The sequence below is a fragment of the Pagrus major genome, chromosome 15 (genome assembly GCF_040436345.1).
Source record: "Pagrus major chromosome 15, Pma_NU_1.0".
In the NCBI taxonomy this organism is placed as follows: Eukaryota; Metazoa; Chordata; class Actinopteri; order Spariformes; family Sparidae; genus Pagrus; species Pagrus major.
The window spans coordinates 9,171,285-9,187,482 of NC_133229.1; the positions used below are offsets into that span (position 1 = coordinate 9,171,285).

A 16,198-nucleotide genomic window follows, 5' to 3' on the forward strand; every position below is an offset into this window, starting at 1 on the left:
GTCCTTATCAGCTGAGGTGAACAACACAAGGCACCAGAAAACACAACAAATATCGTTGAGTTAGTGTGAAGTTTTATGAAACAACCCTCTGGAGTCCCTTTGAGAAGCCGTTAGTAAATACATGTTAAACCTATAGTTAGTAAGTCAAAAGTTAATACATGCATAAATTGCATACAAATTTGTTCACATTATGATAGCTTTATATAAGACGGACATTTTTGTCAGGCAAGAAACAAACATACAGCCCATTAGTAATCAAAGAGGTTTAAGCTTATGGACCCAATTGAAATCACAAAACATATAAAACCAACATCTTCAAAATCTTTCACTGTTTTGTTTCTCAATTCAGAATAAAAAATTGGAAATCAGCTAAATCAAAAATATAAACCAATAACGAATACGCCTTTTACAAACTAGGAGCCTCTATGTGGGCGTATTGTCTCTGTTACGATAATTACGCGGTAGATTTCAGTTGGGTCATAAATCTGAAGCGTCCCACATCATGAGCTGTATAAGACTATACCTCTGACGATGAACCTTGGCTCCCAAAGGAGTCTGATGATTTAAGAGGAGTGGAGGGTTTGCTGTTTGTAAGCCAGGGCTTATCATAATTGCGGGTTATGTGTTGGGGAGTCTGGGAAACAATGGCAAATCAAAAAAACACATGGATTCACAAATCAAAAACTACAAGAATCACTAGATGTAAGAAACACAAAAAGATAAACAAGAAAATGATCAAATAATGTCAAAAGGATAAATTAAGGCAGATAAATGGGAGGGAAATCATGGTGAGGGATGATCAATCTGTAGTTTGGACGGACGACTAGACAACAACTGGCTCCCCCAGCAGAGTGGAGCCTCTCACCTTGGCAGTACTGGCCGCTGCCTGGTGTGACGGGACTGGACAGCTCTGACTGGAGGTGGATCTGTTGGGAGAAGCCCCTCTGGACGACGGCCGAGATCTCCGGCCTCGGTAGCGGAAGCTCGCCATCACCTGAGTGGTTCCCTCCGGGAGGATGAACTTCTCTCGCAGCTCCATGTTGGTCCTGCCTTTGGCTAAGAAAAGACACTCCAAATGAGCCACACTGCATAAATACAATTGTTTTCTTAATAGTATTTTCACGTTGATGATGATGATGATGTGAGTTAACACTTTATTTTCCACTTGAAGTCCCCAATTTCCCAATAAATTTCTAGAAATATCTATGTAATTTGGTACTAATTATAAGTAAAGTGGTAAAATTGAAATATTCCTTAATCTTCTTTATTCGGTAATCATTTAATATACTTAATATTTTTTTTTAACATTCAACATTTTTGAGTACAATCTGATGTGGATCTTAGATCTGGTGAGCTTAAATCATGGTAAACAATTGATAAGATTAGGTTAATTGAATTAAAGGGGACTGTTTCCTTGGTGGAGGTATGCACTCTACTCAGTGCCAATCTAGTTTTGGATTTAATTGTGAATAATTAATTGGAAATGCATCAATTGAATGCAGTATCTGTCTCCCCTGTAAATAACACTGCATTACATAGATAATTCTCTGAAAGATTTACATAAAATTATTGGGAAATTATGAGGGAAATATGGACCTGTAAAATAAAGTGTTAAAATTATGTGACAGTTATAAATGAATCCTAATATATATATATAAAAAAGAATTTAAATTAATCTTAAATAAACAATGAAAACAAGACTCATGCAGTTTCAGATCTCAACCATACTTGTCGAACAAAAGTGATTACTGCTGCGACAGTAGCAGAATGAACTTTTTGTTTCTCAAGCAGCAACACTTCTCTGTTTGCTTGGACTGTTAAACAAATGGTGAAAAGATTCAAATAAATCAAAGTGCGCCCAAACACTCCCACAACAAATCGGCCAAAATCAGAAGAATTACAAAACCCAGAAAACATAAACTGCCCGGAGTAAACCAAACGGACGTCGCTCCAGCTGTGTTAAAAACAAACTGGCTGACATGCAGTTTTATCCACCGAGCCACACTTTCAAACAAAGTGAACAGACAAATAAATACTGTGTGTATACGGACAACTTCGTCATCTTTCTCAGTGTTAGACAGTTTCAGCTAAGCCTCCTCTTTAACCTTTTAAAGGGTTTTAAAATGTTTGTTTGTTTGTTTGTTTGTTTGTTTGATTGTTTGATTGTCAACTGCAAAAGAAGCTGCGCCCAGAAAAGCTCGTAACATGCTGAGAGAGGGAAAAAAAGAGCTGATTTGTCGCTTCAGGTCCCAAAAAAGTGCCTCGGCGAAAGTGACAGCACTTGATGTGACTCACACAAACAACTGCATGCATGAAAACCAGCTGGAGGTGAATGACAGTTGATTGTGAGTGGGGTTGGTGGTTCATGAGGATGCCATTCACGATGAGCGCTCACCCACACCCACACACACACACACAGCTACAGTAGAACACACCAAGCGGCACACACTCGGATGTGCAGACACACATACCACTGTCGGGTTCATGGAGCAAGGTGAGAAAGTGTGAGATTTGCCAACCTATAGGAGACTGAGTAATTGAAGAGTTTGATTCCGAGCGTAACATTTTGCTCCCGTGGTGATGAACTAGAAGAAATGGTGTCATGTTCAGCAGGAGGAAACAGGAAATTGATAATTAATACAGAAGAAAGCAGAAACAAGTAGAGAACATAAAGCATTTGCAGTAGACAGCGACAGAGAGGAAAGTTTATACTATGTAGGCGGCAGATTGGTGATCACAAATTGTATTTTCGCTCTAATTTATGTTCTTCCTGTCGACATTAATTCCTAATCCTTTGTTTTTTCACTCAGTTTTTTACCCTGTCATTTTTTCTGAGAGCTTTCTGTTATGTTAAGATAGCAGAAAACAGACTTTAAGAAGAAAGTAAAAAACCATAGAAAGGATTTCAAAGCATAAATTAAGGACCACGGTCCAACATGGAGAAAAAGAAGGAAAGACAGTCACAGCTGTTATTTGCACTTATCTTCAAACTGAGAATTAGACTCTTAAACTTTCCATTAATGGATCGAGAACCGAGAAAATGCTAATAATCCCTTTAAAGTCAGTTATTCTGGATTGTTATATTAAATAATGAAAGACTCACAATATTCACCGTGTCATTTTGGTGGAAAGAATATCATTGTTTCTACAGAATTTCCAATGAGAAGTGGATTATCTGACTTTAATCTGAAGTAATGTGCAGTATCCTTATGTAAGCCTCATGCTAAACGCTAAACAGTTCACATTTAATTGTACTTGGACAGTATCATTTAGCATCCAATGAGGCTGTAATGGTTCAGACAGTATTGTCAGGCTTTATCTGCCAAAAAAAGTAATAAAATAATCTTTATAAAACCTCATCCATGCCTCACCTTCCTTAAGAGATTTAAAAACTAGAGTACACAAGCTGTAATCTTCATTTGTTCGTACATTATTCACTATTCTTCAGCCCTGTCTTGTGACTTCTTGTGGTGAACTCTTGAACTCACCTCGACAGGGGTCATTCTTCACCAAGAACTCATCCAGGGCCATCCAGCCTCCACCCACTCGCACCATCACAGTGCTGCGTAAAATCCGTACAAGACGAAGCTGCTGAGAGTCTCCAAACTGCGGGGGAGGGGGGACGGAAACAGAGAGAGGATGTGTGAAAACACTGGCCTGTATGAGCAGTCACTAAAAGCTACAGGCTGTGCAACACTGGAAACCAGACTGGATTGGACAATCATGTTTATTCCAATTATTTGATACATTATTAATTTTTTTGTGGAATTAGACGTCATCAATTTATAATATACCATGCAAAATTTTAACAGATTCTTTGTGATTTCCTCGATTTCTGATTTCGTTTCCGTGTTGCACAGGTTTACACAAAACAAGATTGTTAAAAAGAAAAACAACAGACAAAAGAAAAAACACTAAATTTTAGTTTTCATTCTCATAGACACAAATTACACGAAAGTCAATCCAACTGGATTTTACTATTAGAATGTGCTGATCGCTATTTTTGATTCCTAAATGAATATATACGTTTTTTAAAGCAACATTATGTAACTTTTTTCCTTAAACTAATAGCTTCAGAATCATTTTAATGGTACAGTGTCTTGTCATAGTGTGAATGGTGTCTGTCTCAGCCACTCTGCCCCCCTATCACTTGTTAACTATGTAACTTCAGTGAGAGGGTAGGATCACAGCGTTACATACATGTTTACTTCAACATACAAGTTTTCAACACATAACATTATTGTGACGTAATGAGTTTTGTTTGTATTTAGCACCTACATTACATCTGACAAATTGTTACAGAGCTGGGATTTTTATTTACGATAAAATGCCAATTTCTACACATTGTTGCTTCAAGACTACATGAGCTCAATCTAAATTGACAATTATATCACACCTAAAATGGATCCAATTAGAAACAAAATCACTAAACAAAATGTAGAAAAACGTATTTATTCATTATTAATTAAAAGTGCCTTTTTTCACGTAGTGTTTCTTGAATTTAATGGACTTTAAAGGTGCAGTGTGTAGGATTTAGTGGCATCTAGAGGTTGCACTTTGCAGCAACTAAATACATCTCACCTCACCTTCACATGGTGGCTGCTAAAAACCTGAAAACCTCTGTGGATATGAAAGGCTCACTCTGAGATTGCAACACAATTCTTGGTTTGAGGCGATAATACATTAGTAAAAACACAGTTTTTATATTTCATTTCTGCATGTAATCCTCCTAAATCTTACACACTGGATGTTTTTTAGGCTTATATACAGCTGATCAAATAGCCCTGAAACTATAATACCAGTCAGGCTCTACATTCCTACATGTTACAGATTATTTAATTTGAGCTCCTGTATTATATTGTACGGATGCACAGCAGAGTGGACTACTAATTTAAGATAACTTCTTGTTTCAGGTTGTAACAGTGTCTGCAGGTTAAGCCTGTGAAAAAAGACATCAACTGAAGGCACGCTATTACACCACCAGAGGGCACTAGTGTATAATAATTTGCCTTCATCTCACCAACCACACATACCAAACATAAGAACATTGAGCATGTTATGGATGTGAATGGTTTATGAGGTGACGGGAGACAAAAGTCAGCCAGTTGGATGTGACCATGAGCATTAGCACAAAAACATCATTCACAATCACAGCCGCATGCTTTCTGTCAACGAAACAATTTCACATCATGATCAAGCGGACAAACAGCAATCTCCTGCAATCCAGCACTTTGTTGCACTTTACTACAACTACGACTCGAAAAAATACTCGGGATGCATTGACAATGATGCAGATCCGATGCAGCTAGCTCCAATGACACACTGAGAACAACATGAGGAATGGTTCAGATCGGTTCTGTCTAATCCACCACAGTGTGACACGCAGACATGACCAAACACTGATGACCCTCCGCTTAAGTGCCTACTATCTTATGATATCTCTTGAACTGGTACAAAATCTTGCACTTGTATGATTTAAGAATGATTTAATGCCACTGGTGAATTTAGTGATCAAATACATTAAAGGTGATGATGATCTGGAGGAAAAAAGAGGCACAAGACACATCTTAAGAATAACCATTTACCAGAATACAGCTTTCCAAAACTGCAACGTGTAGGTGGGGGGTAAGATTTTGATTTTCCCTGTTTGCTATTGTCTCATCGCCGATTAAGGAGTCATGTAAGCAGTGAACCAGACCAAACTGTCAAAAGAATTATTTCAATTCAATTGTTGTGTGAGACATAAATACAAACTAGTTCATAAACCACCACTACAGCCACTGTCCCCTCATACTAACACCTCCCATTCTTAATCTTAATCCAACAAGCTGCAGAAAGCACATGTGGCTCATGAACCCATATCAGCAATGAATTTTAAATTGCAACATGCATTTGGTCAAGACATGTTAACTCAGTAGGTACAATGAAATTAAAAGTATTCATTGAAATCATCAAGGCTGCCCGACTATGAAAGTAACAGTTACACAAAAGTATGTCAGCCGATGTTGAGGTAAATCATTCCCATGATACTGAAGCACCAAAGGCAAGCACACAGAAAGCATTATTTTCCAAACTGCCCAGCAGATGAATTTATGCCCATGGACCAATAATAATATGGGCTGAAATGGTGCTAGCGCTTTAAAATTGTATTGTCTGAAACTCAAAAGCAGACATATAAACATTTAATACACTCATTTTCACCTGGATTTTCAAAACAAAACAGAACAATAAGAAAAATGCTATAAAACCTAAACACATTGGGCATTTAATGATTTTCTCGTTAAATCAACTACCATAAAATTGTAGGATTGAAAACACATCTCAGGCCAGTGTTCCTTAAGGATTAAATCAAATGGCCGTAGATCTTTTTATTTCTACTTCTGAGTTTCAGTCTGTAAACATCAGTCAGGAATCTGGGCAGAGAGTGTTAATTGGAAAACAAACATGGTAAATGAAAAAGGTTTGATAAGGCACTGAACAGAAAGGTTAATAAACAGAAGAGGACTTTCACATGTACCTGGTTTCCAAGGTAGAACTGGTGATGAAGAATGATAAAAAATATACAGAGTTAGAGTTTGTAGCACGCATTCACCTTTGTTGATATCACATTCAGCACTTACCTCCCACTGGAGTTTTCCATGAAAGTGAGCTTATAGTATCTCAAACAGTATTTTCAAATCATGGCATTGCTTGTGTTTGTTGAAACATACTTTAATAAAAATGCGATTGAGTGTAACAGGTTGAAATCTGCTTACCCGGTATTTGTTGGCACCGATTTGCTCCACTTGGAATCGTTTTGGACATTTGCATTTTGCTACTTGACGTGTAACCTACAGAAAGAGGAAATTTTATTGCACCATAGTTCCCGAAATATGTTTCTAGATTTAGAAATTCTGGGCTTGAGAGTTTGTATCACCTCATCTTCAATTTTGTCAGCATCTGTTAGTGGTTTGTAAGCGTCCTTGTTGGGATGAAGGGCTGCCACGAACTCATAGTAGTCAATGTAGCCGTCACCGTCTCTGTCAAATATGTCTGCCACAGCGCTCATCTCCAGACGACTGGTGGGGAATTCTATAGAAGAGCCAAGAGTTAGAAAATGAGCATTTTGCTGGCTGGTAAATGCTGTACAGTTGTGAGTTTGTGTGTTGGACACTTACTGGAGGAGAGAATGCCTTCTATAAACTCCTGTCGGGTCACCTTGCCATCTTGATCTTTGTCAATGCGACGGAAGAAGTCCATGACACGAGACTTTTTATGGTTCATCCAGCGCATGTAGCGCTTCCGCCACACATCGAAGTCAAAGTTGGCAAATTCTTTCAGCTGCACAGAAAATATAAACGGCTGACATAAACAACCAGAAAAGCAAGAAAAATACGATGGGAAACACAACAACTCTTTTCAGTCACGAGAAGGTATTGTCCAACTATCCAATGGCCCATACCATTATTTGGAGAAGTTACCAGGCAAGCTTACTTGTATTGTTTTGTTGAAACAGATAAAGAATAAATGCAAAGTTAATTTTTTCATTAAGATGTTATTCAATATATTTTTTGATCAAATTACTAAATATATTCAAAACCAAGCCATGTTTTCACAGTTCAGCGTTATTATTCTACTTTTTATGTTAATAAACCTTATTTATAAGGTTTATTAATGGCTTTATCGAGATACTCTTCAAACTGGCATCATATCAAATTATATATTGTTTAAATGTCAATATATTTTTACATCACCCAGCCATACTGAGAACAGGTTTCTGCTTGATTACCTCCTCCAGCCTGTCCATGGCATCATTGAGTTTCCTCCTTCTGTCCAGAGCCAGCAGCCACACGTGTTGCCACTTGGTGACCAGCAGGTTAACCCGAGGGTTCTTGGTCTCAATGGGAGGTTGCGTTGCTGACGCATACATGGTTTGCGTGGGAGAACGTTTTCCTGTGAGGGAAAGACAAACACCTTCACCATGCAATCAGGAGGAAGAGATTAACAATGACATCATTCCAGGTGCTAAAATGGACAAGATGAGGATGTCGCGTCACCCTGCAGTGAATCAACACTGGGCCAGATGGCTGGGGTCACGCTCCATGAGGGGTAATAATTGTGGGATACATACTTCCTGTTCTTCCTTTGCCAAGCACGGGGATCTGAGACTGGTTTGGGGGCTCCACGGCAGCTTTTCTTTTGTGTGTCTTGGTGATTTTGTCAACATCTGGTTGCTTCCTGGTCATTTCCTCCATGAATGCCTGCACGGAAAAACAAGTACAATTCCAGTTCAGTCAACTACTATAATCAGACAACCATTGTAATTTTGATCAGAGCAGAAATGGTTCCTCACTTGATGAAAAACTATGTGACAATTACTTTATCAGCAGTTATTCTTTACCTGGTGTTCTGCTATGAGGCTTTTGACCTCCTCGATCTCCTGCGGCAGCGTCTCCTTGTCCTTATCGTTGAGGTTGGTCTCAGCCCACTGCAGCCAGGTGAGCAGATTCTCCAGCAGCTCCTGAGTGGCTAACAGCTCAGTGAGGGCTGTGGCTAGTCGCTGCTGGTGCTGCCTGGCCCAAGCCTGCACCTGTAACAGTGACATCAAACACATCAGTCATACTATATAGAGACAGAGTAATTCATTTTGTGTGACAAGACTTGTACAGGTGTTATGCTGAAGCCATGATCCAAAAAACATAACTTAATCGTTGCAGCTTGAATCATCCAAACTGCGTAGTTCAGTGCTACCTGTGGCTATGACAGAGCTGAAAGGCATGTCTGCAAGCATGCAGCTGTGAACTGACCTCTTCGAACCGGGCCTTAATGATGGTGTTCCAGTGTTTGATGGTCGTGATAGAGTCTGGATGGCAGATGGTCAGAATAGCCTCTCCCAAACTGGTTGCTTTATTTAGAGCCACTCGCTTTTCCTCCAGTTTCTTCATGAACTCCTTAAAAGTAGCAAATGGAAAATAGTTAAGATATAAAATTGGATTGTTTTCAGAGAACATAAAATTGAAGTGTTTAATGCTGGAGCAAGGCAGAGCAATTTCATTTAGATGAAATCATAGTTGAGAAAAGTATCTATAATGCTGCATATTTGGCATGGAAGAAGACAGGCTGTAATTACAGAATCGATGTCTTAACTGTTAAACATGCTGGCGTGTTTAATCTTTTTTGTAAAAACAACCAAAGCTGTCAAACTATAACATTTAAATATAAACTTAAAGTTTAGCCAAAGAAAAAAACAAACATCATTTGCATTTCTTGCCTTGTGTTGTTCGATAAGCGCCTGCAGAGCCTCCTCATCATCAGGCAGGCTGCCATGGAAACGCAAAGTCTGCTCTGCCTCGGCCAGCCACTCCAGCAGGATGTGAACAGTCGAGTGAAACTCCTCGGCCTGCGGTCAGAGGACACACATCAGTCAGGCTCACACAGACAGCTCTTTCACCTTCTATCTAACGACCGCAGCGGACTCTATGGTACCTGACACAGCGCCTGCTCCAGCCGGGCCTGTTTGGACACCGAGAGGTTGCACACTGTCTCCCAGCGAGTGCTCAGCTCCTGCATCTGGACTTTGACCCAGGACGAGTCATCGTGGCTGCTATCAATCAGCTCCCTGGCCGAACGCTTGAGGGCCTGAACGCTTACCGTCCTCTTTCCCAGCTCTTTCTGGAAAACCTGCAGGGAACAGTCAGCAAAGGAAACCATCACAAAATAAACCGTTATTTTTTACTCATGACAAGAAGAAGCGCAAATATGGTCAGGGTTTTTCCAGAGCATCGTGTGAGTCAGATTTGGTAATTATCATAATTACAGTAAGTACAGTGTAATACTTAAATTATAATTTCAATAAAACCGTACGGAGGGCAATTTTACTTGTTGATTACAAAATACACTCATCTTCAACAGCGTCACAGCTGTTGGTGCAACAAAAACAAGATTACTCTGTTGCTGATGCAGCGCAGTTATTATGAATAATAACACTGGAAATGAGCAAACATGACAGCATCAGTTTTCCAGACATCTCTGCTGGACAGAACACTTCAAAGATCTCTGGGTAGAAAAGTACCACAATAGTGGTTCTTTTGTTGTTTTAATTGATAGTCCAACCCTGCCGCGGTTTAAGTGTCCTTTGTTTGCTATTGTGATAAGAAACAATCAGTGCAGCAAGGAAAAGGTTGTGTTGATGCAGCAGTGAAAACTTTTATGCTTTTGGTTTTGATGCTGCCTCTAAAGACTTTTTTTAAAGACCAGCACTCATTTAGCAGATCAACAGTGGGACATTATGGTAGCTTTCAATCATGCTGTGGTGTGGTCTGCTTTGTTTCCTACCTTGTGGTTGTCTATCAGGTTGAGAACCAGGTCTATGTCTCCATGTACGGGCTGGTCCTCAGCCAGCTGAGGTTCCACTCTGTACAGCCAGTCAATGAGAGCCTGGAGAGCGTCTGTAAACTGGCCGGAAAACAACAGGGCCTCCTCCAGCTTGTTTTGTCTGCAGGAGAACACAAATTGTTACTGCTAGTACTGCAAGACAAGTAGTTGACGGGGGTTAAAAACAACAACAACTGTGGCGAGATGAATCCTTACCTTTCCACTGACTTGCCACAAACAGTGTCCCATCTGTCCCTCAGTTCACTCAGCATGTCGTCCAGCTTCTGATTATCATCCTGAAGGGAGGTTTTATCTTTAAGGGCCCGTCCTGTTCGTGTTGTGGTGTCATACACTGAGTGCTTGCTGCCCACAGCTTTTTGGAACTCCTGTGAATGAGAAACATTTCATCAAGTCCATCGTCCAACCAGTACTGCATTTATAAAGAGAACAAGCTGATGATAGTCTAGTGTGGTGGATTGCTTCACAGTGAACCATCTCAGAGGATTTTCTTCCCATTACTGTCGGCATGTCAGACAGTATCCTAATCTGTGTTTGTGTGTGTTTTTGTGATTAAGAAGACAGCATTCTGTGATGGGAAACCAAAAAAGGGGGTCAAAACTCAAGAGCCACTCCTCCACAGAGATTAAAAGTATCCAAAAGCAAGGTCACCCCTAATACATTCGGTCCATCCCGGGATTATGATAGGATTAGCACAACATCCATGCATAACACTGCTGGGACAACAAGAGGGAACTGGGTAGTCGGTAACTCGAGCAAATGCACGACTAATGCGTTCTCAGATACTGTAATTCCCATAAATAGCTCTCACTGCTGGGATTTCCTCCAACATTACACATTAAACATGGTGCTGTCTCATGATTCTGACAGTGAGTTGTTTCTAATAAATGAGACTCTGCTGTAGATGCTGTCAAAGGCCCCTTGTTATATTAACTTGCGTGATAAGATGATGCTCAGTCACCTTGTGCTGCGCCAGCTGTGTCTTGATTTTGTCCGGGTCATTGGCAATTTCCACTTCTGAGTCCAAAGTCTTCTCAGATTCATCCAGCCATTCCATCAGTTTATTCCAAGTTTCATGGAACTAACGAAGGACAAAGAAACAAACACATTTTTTTAGAAAGGTATGATTTCACTTGATTTATCGCTGAGTCCTGTTAAACGTTCAGATGATTAAGTTTTCAGGGCCGTGGAACAGAAAAGAGTCCACACTAATGAAAAGGCTGTAATAAGCTGCAGACAGAACATGAAACAGGCTTCATATACTATTTCCAGAGCGTTCCAATGATAATAAAAAGCCCTAACAGCAGTTAACAATGCCTATTTCAAACCCAATTTAACATTTCACAGAACAGTACCTGCTTGGCTCTCTTCCTGGCGTCATCCAGCAGACGGCCTCGCTCGACGGAGCGCTGCACCAGCTTCTCCCAGCGGCCCTGCACGCTGAGCAGCAAGTTCTTGATGAGGACCACATCCTGTTTCTGGCTGAAATACTTCAAGTGTGTTCCTGTCTTGTCTAGTTCGATGATGTGGTCCCTGTGGGAGTTCACCTCTGTCACAAACATCTGGGGGAGAGATTTTTACATTAGGTGTTACAGTATTAAAAGGCAGCGACAGCGGAGGTAATTTAATTCATGTGACTGATGTGGTAATGAGCTACGCTCTAAATGACGAAACAGACGGAGTCATTAAGTCATTGTTGGCTCGATGGCAAAGCCGAATGGTGAATTAGCAAACGCAAACTCCTTTTTTTTGTAAATGAAACTGATATAATTTTCCACTCGCTAAAGAAATGACACAGCAGCTGGATAAAAGCATGGAATTGTATAAAAATGCTTCCACTTCGGGGGAACAGTTAAAGCAACCACGCAGACATGCATAAAACATTTTTTTCCATTTGTCATCAGCATTTAATTTCATCTCAGAGGTTGTGTAACCCTCTGGACAAACATTACCTTATGCTCATCAATCTGAAACATGATGGTCTCCAGTATGAGCGAGGCGGGAGAAACCATGTTCAATGTCTGCTCCGCTTGGGTTAACCAGTTGATGAAGTCCTGCAGCGAGTTGTGGAAATCTGTGGCCAGCGTAAAGGCTTCTTCTAGTTTCACCTATAAAACAAAGCATCATTGGATCCGGGAGCAGAAACAATCCTGCTGTCTTTGTTACATTCCTAATAGGGCTGAAGGACATTGTGATTACGACATGAGTAATGTTTTCATTGTCAGTGAGAATAATATAAAAATATGATGTGAATTTTGGTGGAGTCTGTACCAAAAATAGCAATATCAAATAAAAATGCAGCTCCTGAGATTTGGACGTTGCAATTGGCCATATTGCAGTTTTGATAATATTTTGATTAATTGTCCAGCCCTGACGTGTACCACACTATACAGTGCTAAAAACAAACCATTCGGTTGCTACAACACTAGATGATGAGGGAGGAAAAAAAACAATTACACTCCAGTTGGGCCAAACATGACCTCTATTTATACAGAGGAAGTTAACATCTCTGGAGAGGCTGATGGAGAGGCAGAGAGGGAGGTGATGAGCTTTTAATTGAATGAGCAAAACATCCATTGCTGAAAAACATCCATTTGTTGCAGCCGAGGCCACCGGCACCGGCTCGTCACGTGACCGTAAATGCTGCATTAATGACATTACGAACCTGATGAGAGCTGTGAGTAATAAATGTGTTTCTCTCAGACACTGTGGGTCATGTGGAGAGTTTTGCTAAATATGGAACTGCATTTTATTTCTTCTTTCTAGGGCTCAGCAACATGGTCTGAAAATAATATTATGATGTCGTAGACTATATCATGATACACAATACAGAACTCAATATTTTGAAATCTCCTCTAAAGCACATTGTATTAGCATATACGACTGGGCGACAAAATCAAATACAACAATTTTTGTAACAGAATACCTTAAATCAATTTAACAAACATTTCATTTAAAAAACACATTTTTAAATAAATGTATTTCATCGGCAATTGGATAAGAAAAAAAAGAAAAACAGTTTTTACAACACTGGTACTTTCACAAAATATTAACACTGAGATTTTTGATAAATAATCATCAGTGGATATAATGTGTGAGTAAGTGAGCAAAGGCAAGTATTAGAACAACTACAACAGAATTCTTTTCTTTTCTTAGAAAAAGAAGGGTATAGGAGTGTCACCGGCTGCAGAGAGTTTTGGCTGGCAGCTGCAACCCTGTGCCGCTCTAAGATTTAGCAGACTTTGAATTCCTGGGAACAGGACCAAAGTAAATAGGAAGCAAAACGCTACAGCAAACTCTCCAGCAGCCACAATGAGGAGCTCCATATCTGGAGTGAGAGTGGTCAGGGAGGGATGATTTATTTTTTAACTTTGTAGAATGACGATGAAGAATGAAGTTTATTTACTGGAGCCGCAAAAGTGAGAAAATGTTGTTCCAGAGGACAGGATTTCTCAAAGAACAACAACATGACTGATGAGTCTTTATTTTGGCTCATATATTAGCTGAAGCTCTTTTATTTATTTTACACACTTGTCAAGTGTTCACTATGGCAACACTTGAGACAAAGCACAGTTGTTTCTCGCTGACTCATCCGCTGTGATCTACAGTGTAACCACATCCTGTGTGTCCTTGCCAGCACTCTGTCCTTACACCATTCATTATCGGCACTGGGATTAGAGGCTTACAACTACAGAGTCATGGCTCAAGTGTCTGTCAGCGGGCTCTCACTGGGACTCGGAGCTGAAGTTGTGAATCATTAAGAGCAGCGTTGGTCGGCTGCTCACATACCTTTCTCTCAGCGACTTTCCCCTGCACGGTTCCCCATTTGTCCTTCAGGTTGGCGAGGTCCTGCTCCGTGTTGCTGTCGGGACCCTCGGGCGACACGGTGAGCAGCTGGTGACCCTTGTTCACCAGCTCCTGATACAGCTCCTCCTTGGCCTCGAAGGCAGAACACAACTCCTGCAAGACACAATGGCACGATGAGAGCAAACAGGCTAAATTCCCTTTCGCTTCAGTTTTGGATGACAGTGTGAGAGTCTGCCGTGCCTGAAGTGATTGCGATGAATCTGTCAGTGCACTTTATTTTTATGTTAGGCCCAAAAATGGTGAAAGAATGGATGGTGAGACTCATTTATAACGTTACTAATCTGATAAAACTTATTTGGTTCAATAAGATGTCACTGATGACGCTCCTGCGGGGAGAGTTTGCTGTGAAAGTATCTTGAGTTTCTCCATTAGAGATAAGGAAAACAAAGGAAAACATTCCTAAATTCATTACAGTCTGACATGGCCCAATCAATTCGAAACACTTTAAAAGGCTTTTTGTCTTTTTTCTGCAGTAGTGTATATCTGCAGTGTCATTTAATTTTCACACTTGAGATAAAACACAGAAAAGACACGGCCGTCTCCTCACGAGCCTGCCATCTGTATGCGGCCTTTCATATTGTTAAACACATACCAGATGGGCGTTAAGCTGCTCCCGGGCCGTGTCTGGTAAGCCTCCCACAGCCTTTGATGCCAACAGCTGACGCTCTGTGTCTTTCAGCCATTGCTGCATATCTTCTATCTCACCATGGAAACCTTGGGCCTGCAACACAATACAACCTGGGTCAGGACAAAAGGTGTCACACACACTCTTTGTTTGCAACCTATGGCTCAGAGAAGAGGATGTCTGAGTTATTAATTCTTGGCATTCATTTAGATACCGAAACTGGCTATCGGCTGTATAAATTAAAAAGCCTGGAATGTTATTAATTAAGGACTTTTTCCTCATAAATCATAAATATTGCTGGTTTTCTTTTCAATTTACTGTTAAAACTGAATTGAACTTTCTTCTGTGATTAAATTTTTTTTCGCACTTTAAAAACTCCAGAATCTCATCTATGAAAACCCTCTCAACCTGGGGCAGATTATGTGTTTATGGAGAAACCTTTCAAACATTTCTTCATTATTTTGGCTTCTCATATCCCTCCTCACATCAAAATGTCAAAAGTTATGAATAGAAACTCCACAGGATGCAGAAGAAATGAGGAGGGGGGTGAAAGAAAAGAATCCCCTCTCCAGAAGCAATATGTGACTGACATATCAGCTCCCCTTAGAGAAAAGAATCAATCACAGCTTATTAAAAAAATGAATAAACACAATTAAAATATTTTTCATACCTGAACTAGAGCACCCTCCAGTTGTTGCTTCCTCTGCGCCGTCTTCTCCAGGATGCCTTTCCACCGCTGGTTCAGGTTCTCTAGTTTGCTCTGCAGACTGGAAGCTTCCTCTCCAGCGCTGGACTCCACCAGATCATTGCCGGCTTTATTAACTGTCTCAACTGTTGCCTTGTGAGCCAACACGTCATTTTGGAGAACCTGAGGAGACAAAAGCAGCCAGGAACAGCAAGATGTTGAGTGGATGGATCTGAAGCACAAACGGTCTAAAACGTGCATGGGTAAAGGTTCATTTTGGAATAAAGGATCATGAATCGACTGCCTCCTTGTTCTTTTTCAGTGAATTAAATGAAGTGTGATCAACTTCTGTCGTACATGATGCTTGGCGAGCTCTATCTCGATGGCTTTGGGGTCCCCTCCAGCCTTCCTCTGCTCAGCGAGAAGCTCCTCGGTGTGGCTCATCCAGGCCAGCAGCTCGTCCAGTGCGTGCTGGAACTGGCCCAGTGCCAGGAGGCCACCCTCCAGTTTGTGCTAGATTAATGACAGATCAAAACATCAGATATCACGGCGAGTGAAAGCACTTGACCTGCATACAAAACAACACATTCCACTGCCTGTTTGATCGCATTGTTGAGGATGTTTTCCAGACCATTTTTATGTCTAGATAT

The 16,198-nt window shown here is 40.5% G+C and overlaps 1 protein-coding gene across 1 annotated transcript in view; it reads right to left on the minus strand.

Annotated features, from left to right (window-relative positions):
• Nucleotides 1–16,198, minus strand: part of dst (dystonin) — a 116,891-nt gene that overhangs the window by 1,656 nt on the left and 99,037 nt on the right. Inside the window, exons 74-95 of the mRNA XM_073481627.1 lie at nt 15,906–16,061; nt 15,534–15,731; nt 14,831–14,959; nt 14,161–14,331; nt 12,324–12,479; nt 11,727–11,933; nt 11,333–11,452; nt 10,570–10,739; nt 10,315–10,474; nt 9,466–9,660; nt 9,251–9,379; nt 8,787–8,930; nt 8,381–8,569; nt 8,111–8,240; nt 7,769–7,932; nt 7,158–7,320; nt 6,917–7,071; nt 6,756–6,830; nt 6,518–6,535; nt 3,489–3,606; nt 866–1,056; nt 524–634 (exon numbers count right to left, since the gene is read on the minus strand). Coding sequence (XP_073337728.1) covers nt 524–634; nt 866–1,056; nt 3,489–3,606; nt 6,518–6,535; nt 6,756–6,830; nt 6,917–7,071; nt 7,158–7,320; nt 7,769–7,932; nt 8,111–8,240; nt 8,381–8,569; nt 8,787–8,930; nt 9,251–9,379; nt 9,466–9,660; nt 10,315–10,474; nt 10,570–10,739; nt 11,333–11,452; nt 11,727–11,933; nt 12,324–12,479; nt 14,161–14,331; nt 14,831–14,959; nt 15,534–15,731; nt 15,906–16,061 — 3,249 coding nt within the window. The remainder of the gene's footprint in view (nt 1–523; nt 635–865; nt 1,057–3,488; nt 3,607–6,517; nt 6,536–6,755; nt 6,831–6,916; nt 7,072–7,157; nt 7,321–7,768; nt 7,933–8,110; nt 8,241–8,380; nt 8,570–8,786; nt 8,931–9,250; nt 9,380–9,465; nt 9,661–10,314; nt 10,475–10,569; nt 10,740–11,332; nt 11,453–11,726; nt 11,934–12,323; nt 12,480–14,160; nt 14,332–14,830; nt 14,960–15,533; nt 15,732–15,905; nt 16,062–16,198) is intronic.